Source organism: Camelus bactrianus, chromosome 27 (genome assembly GCF_048773025.1).
Source record: "Camelus bactrianus isolate YW-2024 breed Bactrian camel chromosome 27, ASM4877302v1, whole genome shotgun sequence".
Classification (NCBI taxonomy): Eukaryota; Metazoa; Chordata; class Mammalia; order Artiodactyla; family Camelidae; genus Camelus; species Camelus bactrianus.
In genome coordinates, this window is record NC_133565.1 from 28,878,397 (window position 1) to 28,890,685 (window position 12,289).

Consider the following 12,289-nt stretch of genomic DNA (forward strand, 5'->3'; position numbering starts at 1 on the left):
CACCTGCACACTCCTCTCCTCATGTCTTTGCACATGCTGTTCCCTCCGCCTGGAATGCTCTTCCCCCAGATGTTCAGATGATGCCCTCCTCCGCTCCACTCATGCAGGTCCTGGCTCACATGTCACCTCTTTGGAGAAGCTGTCATGATCGCCTTTTCAAAAAGGGCAGTGATTCCTTCTCCTCACTCTCTATCCCTTTATCGTGTCATTTCCCCAGAGCCCCTCCCTATTTCATATTACATCATATGCTAATTGGCCACCATCTCTATCCCCCAAGCAGAATAAAAGCTGCCCAAGGGCAGGGACTGAGTCGTTTGGCTCACTCCCCAGAACCGGGCCTGACATGGGTCAGTACTCCATATAGATTTACTGCAGGCACTGACGCCCACCCCCATAGACATGCCCCCTCCTTCTGAGCTCCCTGCAGCCCTCCTGGAGTGTATCTCTTTACTCCAGTTTAGACAAGTTCCTTGAAGGCATGGGCTGGACCCCCACAGTGCCTGGCACATAACAGGTGCTCAGGAAATGCTCGTGCAATTAAATAGAAGCAAGTAAAAGTTCATTCTTGGAGTCCACTAGAGTCTCAAAATGATTTTTAAATTACATTTATCTGAGCTCTAACCTGGACCAATCAGTATTATCATTAATAAACTTGGCTCTCAATTGGTGGACTGTAAACTTGTCATATTTGTGGCAAACCCAGAGCCTGGCCAGCCCGCCCCCACACTGGCAAACCCAGTGGGCTGCTGGTCCCTCCTTCTATCTTGTCGGGTGAGTTCAGGTCATATCAACAGACACCACCTTGGCGGAGATGGAGCAGCCTCTGCTGGGTGGGGCCTCCTGGAGGCCACTGTGTCTGGAGACGATTGGGCCTGACCTGCTAACCTGTTACATAACGTTACATGATGTTCGTTATTATACACATGTTAAGCAACGATTTTCCTCCTCGAGGAGGCAAGTTGTGCCAAAGCACTGAATTCCCTCCAAAGGTACCAGAATGCTTTCCCTATTTGCTGCTGATGGTCACGCGACTGTGCCCAGCAGGACTGGGCGGGAAGGGGTGCAGGAAGCCCCTCTGGGCTGGCCCATCGCTGAGCACGCCGCACTGGCTCCAAGGTTCAGGGCTGCTCGGACCCTTGAGAAGAATCCCACCTTTGACGGGAGGCTGAATACGCACTACTTGACAGAGAACAATCCGAGAGTAAAATTCTTTAATCAGCCTCTACCTCGCGGTACCCTGCAATTTCCACCTTGCTGTGATAGCAAATATTGAAATACGGTCCAACGGAAAACGTTCTGAATTTTGGCAGGTCTCCTAACCTTACTTAGCTTTCCCTCTCTCCCTTATGGCTCCGCTTGTCACCTTCAGCAGTGACACGGCTGCCGGACGTGGCAGGAGCAAACTCGCTCAGCCTGCACTCCCAGCCCAGCTGGACATAAGGGCTCCTCCTCTGCCCGGGCCCCACCTGTCAGCTTCCATCAGGTTCTCCGCTGGCTGTGATCTGAGCTGCCTGTGGGATGCTGGCTATCTGCTGTCTGGGGACGAGACCTTCCCAGTGTACTGACTGTTGTGTTGCACCTGGCATTTTCCAGCAGGGATTGAGGCTCAGTTTACCTTGAGCTGACACAGCACCTCAACGGACCGCTCCAGCAGGAAGGTCAGCTGAGCTTGTTCACTGCTGTGCTCACTCATATTCCACTGGGCCCTGCCTCAACTGCTTCCCTGCTCTCGGTCACAGAACGCTGTGCCTTCCTGACTTTGGCATAAAGGGGTTCGAAGACTTTAATTCACAGCACCGGAAGCCAACGGTGGGCTCCTCCGGCCCCACAGCTCCTGGACATACCTTCATGAAGAACATTCTCCTGCAGTTCTTGCCTCGATCACTCCCAGCTGCCTGGAGCTGAGCGGCCTCGGAGGGCAGCGTGAGATCAGGAACACTGCCGGGCCCAGCCTCCGACGTGTCTGCCAGCTGCACAGAGGAGTGGAAAATCCCCTCCTTGCCCTGGCCCAGGGAAATCTCAAAAGGATCCGGATATTTCTCATCAGGGCTTGAGCCGTCGTCACTGGTCTTAGCATTACAGAGGATCAGGGACCGGGAGAGCGACCGGAATTTTGTGGATTTTCTGCTCTTTCCCGAACGGCTATGCGGCTCCATCCTCAGAGAGGAAGTAAAGCTGCCTTTCTTTCGTTCCTGATCTCTGGCCCTTGGCTGACGGCTGGTGACTGGACTGGGCTTAGCCACCACTTCATGCGTCCCTGGAGGGAAGAGAAAACAGGAAGAAGCCATGTGACTTGCTGCTGGCACGTGGAGCCAGACAAGAATCCTGGAGCTGAGACCAGTGCCCAGCACGGTGCCCGTGAAACAGGACAGATGGGAGATCGTCATTCAGTGTCACTGGTCCTTCCAGGTGCCGCCGTAAGGGTTTGGTGAATCCAAGTGTTTACCACGTCCTGCACCCCCAGGCTTCTGGAAGACGGAGCTTCTCTTATCCGAGCCCTCATTCTACAGATGGGGACACTGAGGCACAGAGAAGGGAGGCGCAAACCCAGAGCCACAAAGAGCTTTCACAGAAGAGCCGGTGATCAGAGTCACAGGAGGGCCTTTGAGGTCCTAGCGACCTGTGCTTTGTGATTTTTAAACATAAAAACCATTCTTCAAATAAAAGTCTACAGGGGACTCTGGACTATACAGTAGGTCAGTGGGCCGGGGTGGGGGAGGTGGGCACAGAGAGGGTAGAAGGAAACTAAGCCACACTTTCCTGTCCCCTTCTGCTACCCCTGGTCACTCCTGCAGCATCTCCAAGGAAACCCGAGAATTCACGGAGCCCAGCCTGGAAGACTATTGGTGTTCGTGCCCTCAATTCTCAGATGAAGAGCCTACGAACCAGGGAAGTTGGGCATCTTGCCTGATGCTGACACCCACAGCCGTCTGAGTGCAGAAGAAGGGGAGGCACGGTCAGCGCGCGCCGCAGGGCTGAGCACACAACAGGCGCCTGGCCAACCTGCGCACCCTGCCCTGGGACCGAGGTCACCCCTGGCCGGCACTGCAGCCAGGCTTGGTCTCCTGCTCGGTCGCCTGTCCCCACCGGGGGGCCAAACTCTCACAGGCTGACGGATCAAAGGCTGTCTCCATCTATCCGTCAAGAGGCGCAGACCATGGATTCGGTCTCCACGAGGCAGGCGGTGAAAGGAGCTCTGGGCCCAAAGAAGCTCTGGCTCAGGCCCAAGCCACAGAACAGAGCCTGCTGCCGGAGTGACAAACCGTGGGTGCTCTTGGCCCGCGGGTGTTGCCGTCTGAGCAGAGACCTTCCAACGTTTCATTAAGTAGGAGCCCTTGCACGTTATATAATCCCCCAAAGAGAACTTCCTCTTAAAAGAAGACAGTGTTTTTCAATACCCAGTTGCCCCATTTTATTGTTCTCTGTATTAGCATTTTAGTTTCATCAATTCATCCACCAACCACCTACAGCAACCAATAGCAACAAATTAAAATGAATGAACGAGAAACCACTGGAGAGCCTACTATATACACGACACCCTTCTTAGTGCTTTAGTGTAAGTTAATTCAGTGTCGGTCCATTTCATCAAGCACCCTCTTGCCAAAGTCCTGGCCTCCGTCCTTCCGTCTCAGATAACAGCAAAGCCCCAAGCACAGGTGAATCCAGTCCTCTACTGAGTTCCACGCCTGCTTGCAGGCTTCCGAGCCCTGCAGGGGACAGACACTTCCACTCCCGAGCAGATTGGCACCGTGAAACATTCATGGTCAACAACTGGGCCTCCGGCTCCAGCCAGCAACTGTACAGTGCGTGCGTCCATGGTTAACCCAATCGTACGTTCCCAGTAACGACTGTTTCAGAACTTCACTCTCTGCAGAACTAGATTTACCTCTCTCCTCATCGTAAACAGATAATGTCACCTTCTGCTTCAGAGAAACACAGAAGTTCTCAGGTAGGAAGCCCCCAACTTTCCACCACTGAATTTACAAATCCATCTGCCATCCATACATACCTGTACATTCCCTTTAGAGTGAGACTTCTGCCCTCCTCTTGAGGCCAATCCACCCATCTGTTCTCTGGGTCCCACTCCTCAGTCTCCTTAGGCTTAGCAACAATAAAAATAATGACAGCTAACATTTATTTAGTGCTTGTGATGTACTGTTCTAATTGCTTTACCACTCAGTCCTCACCAAATCCTTTATAGGCTCCACAGATATCCTCATTTTACAAAAAAAGATAACGGAGGCACAGAGAGGTTAAGTAACTTTCCCAAGCTCACACAGCTAAGAACTCAGTCAACGAAGGCCTTCAACCAGGCAGTCTAACTCTGGAGCTCGCCTGCATCTTCGTGGTGGCTCCACGCTGCCGCTGATATTAACCTCTTCAGCCTCAACTTCGCCCTCTGTTCTGGGTTTTATCATCAACGTGTAAACACACTCAAATTGTTTGTCTTTTAAAAACTATGTGTTGAATCCACGCCCTCCTCCTGTTACCTGCCTCTCTTTGATCCCCTTCATATCTTCTTTTTTCTTTCTTTCTCTTTATTATGGTAAGAACACTTAACATGAGATCTGCCACCTTAACAGATTTTTTTAGTGTACAACACAGTGCTGTTATCAACAGGCACAAGGCTGGCAGTGGACTCAGCCCTTCCTACCTTCTCGAACAAACATTTTATGGTCCGTACTTTCTGTCCAAAGGCTCACCTCCCCTTTAAGCCACAGCCCAGAGTCTGCTTCCTTCCCCGAAAACCACAAAAACTCTCTTTGATCAGTTCTGCATTTTACCTGCACCAAAGACATGAACCCAAGCCCAGAGGGCATGGTCTGCTTGCCCAAAACCTGCTTTCTTTCTAGAGGATTTATTAACCTGAATATCAATGCTCAGATCTCTTGGCTGAAGAATACAAAGAACTCAAGCTTTTAGAATCGTCCTTTTTTCCTTTTTATTATTTGCCTTTACTTCCAGATGTCACCTTTCAAACCCAAACTGTAAATGCTCTCCTTCCTGCCACCATCCCCCAACACGGGAGTTCTTCTGCATTCCACCAATCCACCTTCCCGGAGCCAGCAGCTCTCAACACCAGCATCACTGTAAGGATGAATATATCCAACCCTCTGTGCATTTTGTTCAGCATTAATGAGGACTCCCCATAGTTCACCTGGGACTCATGGAGAAAGCAGAATGTGTGTGTGTGTGTGTGTGTGTGTGTGTGTGTGTGTGTGTGTGTGTGTGTGTGTGTGTGTGTTGGTCACAGCCAGCACTGTCCACAGTTCATTAGGCATTTGAAATACTGAAAGATAATCAGAATTTAAAATCCTTCTGGACTTTTGTTCATGCTCTACAGGGAGGATATACACATGGAGCTGCTGAGGGCCACCATGTAAAAAGGGCTTCCTAAGAGTGAAGCCAACACAGAAGGTACAGAATTCACAGAGGAAGCAAAAGAGGGAGAGGAAGGAAGATCGAGAGAAAGAATGTGAAGGACGGGTCTAGATGATACAACATAAGCACCCAGATGCAGCCATGCCTGAAGCCACGCTCGCTATCCATTCACTTATGCAAACTAATGAAACCTCTCCTTTTTTGCTTAAAAAGAATCCTCCTGGCATAGTTTTTCTTCTGTCTGATGCCACTGGCATAAGTTATGGAAAACAGAGACATTTAAGGACCAAGAGGCTTTTTAAAACTGTCCTTTATTCCATCCTAAGCCCAGAAGAGGAGCTGGTCACCCCCAGTCAAGGCCCAAACTCCTCTCTCCTTCAGTGCCTGGCTCTGGTATAAAAGCCTCTTGTGTTCTTTTTTCACCAGGCATTGCCACAGTCCGCATGGACTCTTAGAATTCAAACCCAATTCCCTTTCTCCTCCACACCCTCCTTAGCCTGCAGCAGGTATCCCAGCAAAGGGAAACTCAATCACTGGTCATTTTCTGGAACATCAACATTTGGGGACCTTTGGGACACAGGTACAAGGCTGTGTGCTTCACTCAGCGGTAGAAAAGTTGGCTGCACGTAGGATTTAGGAGACCAGAGGGCTCGAACTCCGTGGTGGAAACCAGGCTAATCCCAGTGGACCACTGCAGGAGTGTCTGATGAGTACTGTCAGTGTTTCCAAATAAGCTTCTGCAGAGAGCACTGGGACTTTCTGTGGCCTTGGCTCTCACGTGGGATGGGAGACTGGCAATGATGCACCACAGGGGAGGGAATTAACCCTCTGGTCCAGAGCAAAGATGCTTTGCAGAATGAACCTTGTCATTAAGGAAAGTGTTAAAAACTAAAGGGAATGACTGCAGAAGGGTTGTAGAGGAGAAGCCAGGACTGGACTTCTGTGGGATACTGCGTTCCCCCGAGGCCTGGCATAGAGAAGGAGAGGAGAGAGAGGAGGGAGAGAGAGAGAGAGAGCAGGGGGAGTAATTGAAAACACAGTGCCGTGGTCACATGGTTCAGCTTAGCTTGGTAATTGTGCTCAGGACACTGGAACCAGCTCTTGCTCCCTAATGGAACCAAACGTCAGCAGAGCTTGGGGGCAAGCCCGTGCCCTTCCCCAACTCCAGCCCCCTTTCAAAGGTCAGAACTCAGGAGCTTTCTCTGATTGTGCCCTGGGCTCCACAGGCACTTGCCAGACTCTTGTCAGATCTGCTCTGCCCCCAGTGGATCTGGTGGGTCCCTTCCAGAGGCTTCCCGGGAAAGCACAGCTATGGTTTCTGACAGGACTAAGCAAAGAGCACCAGCCGCTCCCACTTCCCAGCAGAAAAATCCAAAGGACCCGCTTTGCCCCAGGAAACGGCTCTCCTGCTCTGCAGAGGCCTCTCCCCCGACGCCAGGAGAGTATTTGCTCTTTAGGTAAACCTTCCAATAGAACGCTCGGGCCGGTAGGGGCTCCCCCTCACGCATAGGAGAGGATCTCACAGCCAAAAGGGATAAGGGCTGACTCATCGCCACAGCTTTCCACATATGTTTAGACCAACCTTGGCCGAGCTGTCATCTGTACAGAAAAGCTCAGCGCAGTGAAATGAATGGTTCCTCCTTTAAAGGAGCTTGAAAAACTCCCAGATCGTGTGCCTGGCGGGGAAGGGTCAGTAAGTGCCACCTTCTCTCCTTCTCTCTTTCCTTTGTTTTCATCTGTTCATGCAGCGAGCACTTGCTGAGAAAAACAACTATGTTCCACGCAGGGCAAACCTCACCCGCTGGAGGAAAGGCCACACTGTTTCCATCTGGTTAAAATACACTTAATTCACTGGAGAACTTCGAGAGGGTGACTAACCATATGGAGAAAGGGGAACTCGTTGATAAAATGTGTTTCACATTTCTGAATTCTTCCACAGTGTTCTATATCAAAGGCAGTTTTTCAAGTTTGGTCACTCTGGCCCAGGGGGTATTTTTGGTCTTGAACTGAAGAGTGACTCAGAGATAAGAAATGAAGGGAAGAAATTTATGGCTCCTGCTTTTTCTAAAAGAGTATCTTTTATAGGATTCTGTGTGATCGGTGGCTGGGACCAATGGTGTGTGTCTGTATACATTGTTCACAGGACCAGACAAATGGCACAGTGCCTCACAGTCTCCTTCCCAAATGGTAAAGAGGGCAGGTTGTGTTGAAGTTAGTTTTATACTCTCGGTCTTTCTTCCTCGGCACAGTAACCTCCAGGACGGGAGACCATGTCCCAGAGCTCTGCCGGGGCTTGGCACAGAGCAGGGCATTTGCACATCCAGTGAATGAATGAATGATGGGTGAACATCTCAAAGGTCCCTCTGTCTTCAGTTGACCTTTCCCACACCAATATAAAGTGACATGTTCCCAGGTGTGATGGTTAATTTTCTGTGTCAGCTCGATCGGGCCAATGGGTGCTCAGATACCTGGGAAAACATTATTTCTGGGTGTGTCTGTGAGGGCATTTCCAGAAGAGATTAACATTTGAATCCATAGACTCAGTAAAGAAGATCTGCCCCTCTCCCTTGAGGGACTGAACAGAAGGAAAAGGTGAAGAAAGGGAAAAATCACTCTCTCTGCTGGAGCTGGGACAGCCATCCTCTCCGGCTCTTGGACACCTGGCTCTTGGGCCTTTGGACACAGACCAGGACTTACACCGTTGGCTCCCCTGGTTCTCAGGCCTTTGGGTTTGGACTGGACTGTATCGCCAGCTTTCCTGGGCCTCCGACTCACAGATAGCCGATCGTAGGACTTCTCAGCCTCCATAATCATATGAGCCAATCCCTCATAATAAATCTCCTTCTTTATATCTATCTATCATCTATCTGTCTATCTGTCCATCTGTCTATCCATCTATCTCTATCTATCTATCTATCTCCTATTGGTTTGTTTCTTTGTAGAACCCTAATACACCAGGGGAAACACCCCATCTAGGCCCACAGAATGAAGGACTCCAGGTGACCAACTGACATCAGAGGGACAAGGGGCTGCAGTGGGCTGCTCTTCAGAGTAGATGACAAGTTAGAACATCAGAAAGACATTCTAGTGGGGAGGGTATAGCTCAAGTGGTAGAGCACATGCTTAGCATGCACAAGGTCCTGGGTTCAATCCCCAGTACCTCCCCCAAATATAAATAAACAAACCTACTTACCTCCCTCTCATTAAAAAAAAAAAAAAGGAAATTCTAGAATCTGCTCCTGGGGAAAATCCTGAAGACACGTGTAAGAGGTCCTCAGACGGGCCACCGCGCTTTCAGCATCCTGGAAGGCGATCGAACCCATCAACACGTAGGTACAAATGCGCCAAAGCCCAGGCCTCTGAGACGAAGGATGGAGATGCACAGGGCTATTCCCCTTAGCATGTATTCCCTCCCAGATGGTAAAGGCTGAAAACATAATTAACCTCAAGAAGAGCCTAGATACACTGGAGAAAGGCACATCACCCACCACTGTTCTGGGGGGGACTGGCTAAGGCTGGTTCCTCATTAAGTCTCAGTGCCTGGAGCAGGGCTTCACCTACAGGAGACCCTCAATAAACGCTGTTGCAAGTGAAGCAAGCAGTCAGCTACACAAAGTCCTCCTCACGGGTGTTTGTAACTGGGAGGAGTGACAAGCAGGTGTACAAACATCCTGGCGGAGGGTTCAGACTCTGGAGGTCTGCCCCATATTACCTGTGTGACCTCAAGCAAGGTACTGAACTCCGTTCTGGCTTGGGTGGTCACCCACAGAGCAGAGATAACGATGCCAACCACTGTGAGAATGAAAGCAAACAGTTCGGAGAAGGACTCAGCTGAGCGCCTGACCCGTAACATGGACTAAAAAAGAAAAAAAAAATTTACTCAAAAAGAAGTAAAATAGTGGAAGCAACCTACATGTACATCAGTGAGAGATTTTATTCAGTATGCTATGGAGCACTGACACAATGGGACACGATGCAACCAACACCAAGACTAAAATACGCAGATATGGAAAGAGGCCCACGGCACACGGCAAAACTAAGAAACACCATAAAATACCCGTATCAACTGGTTTGGGTTATAAAAATGTACTTGTATGAATAAACACCAAACTGTTAATAATTTTGTTTGGAAGGTGCAGTAAGGTGCTGGGGGGGAAAGGTATTTACAAAGAGCTTTTCTGTTCTACTTAACAATTTCCTATTCCAGATTTCTTTTGACAATAATCGTGTACCCCAATTAGAACCAAAAAAATTAAGCTTTCTATTTTGAAGAATAAAACTGAAATTTATGGCTAATTTTTGTTAACTAGGCATTCTGATTAACCTTATAATAATTTTCTCAGGTTTGAAAATATCGGGATGAAACGTTTATTGAGACGGCCTCAGATTTACAGATGAATTTGGGAAGAAAGTCTTCCCATCCAGGAACACTTTTTTAATTGTTGTTTTGTTTCTATATTTGTTCAGATTTTCTTTTTAGACCTTCAATCCAATTTTGCATTTTTCTTCATATTAGACTTTAAATACATTTTTCCCTCAGCATTATGTTCCTATATTGAATGGAATCATCTGTAAAATACTTTTTCCTAATTGGTTATTGCTTATCTATAAGTAAGTTGTAGCTTTTATATATTGATTTCATAACTGGCAACCTTACAGATCTCTGTTATGCCAGAAACTATTCAATAGTTTCTCTTGCATTTCCAATCGTGATTTCTGAATGTTAATAAACTTGCCTCATTTTAAAATATTTATACCACTTATTTCATTATTTTCTAAGTTTACTGCCTAAAGTTTCCAGAGCTTTAGTAAATAATGGCTACAATAGAGTAGTTCCTTCTAGACATTAATAGAAATTCTCTATTTTTATGGTAAGAAGGCTATTGATGCCTAGATCAAGAAAAAAAAAATTTTTTTATTATATTAAGGAAATAGCCTACTACTTGTAATTTGGGAAGTATTTCCTCCAAGAATGGATGTTGCTTATTAAATGCTTTTTCAGCTCTTTGGCCCTCCTGTGTAACATTCTTCTTTTGAGTTCTCAGTGTGAAGACACAAATTACTGGCTTTCTTAAGACTGAGCCCCCTATATTTTGATCCCATTGGATCCAAGTGCGCAATTCTTTTGAGAATGGGATTTAGGCTCTTTGTATCTATGCTCACGAACAGCAATGTCCTGTCATCTTGTTTTCTGCTGTCTTAGGTTGTGCTGGTGTTGTAAAAGGAATTGGGAGCCCCGGCATAACTGCCTACTCTCTGAAATAGTTTACTAGCTTAAAATATACCCAGTGAAAGTCTGAAGTCGTTTTCCATAAAATCTTTTGGTGCTGGCATCACTTTTGAGGTGGTTCTTTGAAATTTTCCATCATTTCCTTGGTTACTGGTCTATTCAATTTTTTTAAAAAAACTTTTCCTTTGGCAATGTGGATCCCTGACATTGTCTTCATAGACCCTCTGGCCAGATTTTCAAATTCATTAGTAAGAGTTGTCCATTATAGACCCACAATTTAAAATGTTTTCTCTGAAACTGTACACACATGCTCTGTCTCTTGTGGCCAAAGTTGTGCCTTTCCGTTGGTCCTCCTTCTTCTTTGCTTTGATTTACTTTGATTGAAAAGATCTGTTCTATCCATCCTTTCAAAGGACTCATTCTTAGAATTAGTGAGAAAACATCTACTCTTTCTGGCTCGCTTTCCAATGTATTTATTTCTGCTTGAGTTTTACTACTTTTTCCCTCCTATTTTTCTTCTGTTTATCTTGTTCTTTTCTCCAGCTTCTAGAGCTTAATATTCACTTTCCAAAATCCACTGTTTCTGTTTTACAAGGAGAGCATATCATGCAGGGGTGACCTGCTCTGGCTTAGAGCCCAACTAGATCTGGGTTCAAATCCCAGTCCGATTATTTACTAAGGGTCTGACCTTGCAAATCTACTTAACTTTTCTGTGACTCAGTTTTGTTGTCTGTAAAATGGGGATGACCTTAGGAGCCACCTCAGAGCAACTGTGTGATAACAAATGGAGACACTGGATGTAAATCCCTTAGTAGAGTTTGCTGACTGGCTATTATTGCCACCATTGTCATCATCATCATTATTATAAAAAGTTAGAAATTCTCCTCTGAATATCCCTTTGGCCACAACCCATGAATTTTGAAACGTGATGCTCTGATTGTTGTTATTTTAGAGATGGACTGTAACTGCAATTTTGATTTCGAACTTAAGCTCAGTTCTTTTAGAAGCTGCTGCTGTTATTGTTAATTTCTTGTGGTTAAATTTCCAAGATTTAGCCTTGTTGTTCTTGCAATTTTTTTTATTAGAAAATTCCAATTTAATTGCATTGTGTCCACAGGATGTGTCCTGGACACTTTTTATTTGTTGGGATTTATTGAGGCTATTCTGTAAGCCAGTATGCAATGTGGCTGAAGTTTTAAATGTTCTGTGCACATTTGAAAAGAATGATTATTCTGTTTGGAGTTTCAAATATGATATTAAAATACATATGTATGTATAGACTCAATCTTACAAGTCATCAACTCTTTACATTTTGTCTAAAGAATCTAAAAAAAGCTTAGAGTGCATTGAAAGTTGGCACCATTATCTGTAATATATTTCCAAAAATGTTTGTTTTACATATTTCAATGCCTTTATTAGGTGCATAAAGTTCTCTGATTTTCATATCTCCACTGTGTGTTCTTCTTTGATCTTTTTGTAAAAAGTACCTCTTGATCTGTTTCACAGTTGCCTCAGTTTTTATTTTGTCTGACAGAATTAACATGGTTACCCGACTTTCTTATCTGCATTTGCATGGGTTTTGCCCACCCCTTTATTTTTAACTTCATGTGATTTAGTTTTAAACGTGTCTCTTACAAGTGGGATGTAATTGGATTGAGAGGGAGTGTTTGTTTCTTT

The 12,289-nt window shown here is 46.4% G+C and overlaps 1 protein-coding gene across 6 annotated transcripts in view; it reads right to left on the reverse strand.

Annotated features, from left to right (window-relative positions):
- IL16 (interleukin 16) overlaps positions 1 to 12,289 on the reverse strand; it is a 101,729-nt gene that overhangs the window by 65,969 nt on the left and 23,471 nt on the right. For all 6 annotated transcript variants that reach the window (XM_074354264.1, XM_074354263.1, XM_074354265.1 and 3 more), the window contains one exon: positions 1,845 to 2,257. In XM_074354264.1, coding sequence (XP_074210365.1) covers positions 1,845 to 2,257 — 413 coding nt within the window. The remainder of the gene's footprint in view (positions 1 to 1,844; positions 2,258 to 12,289) is intronic.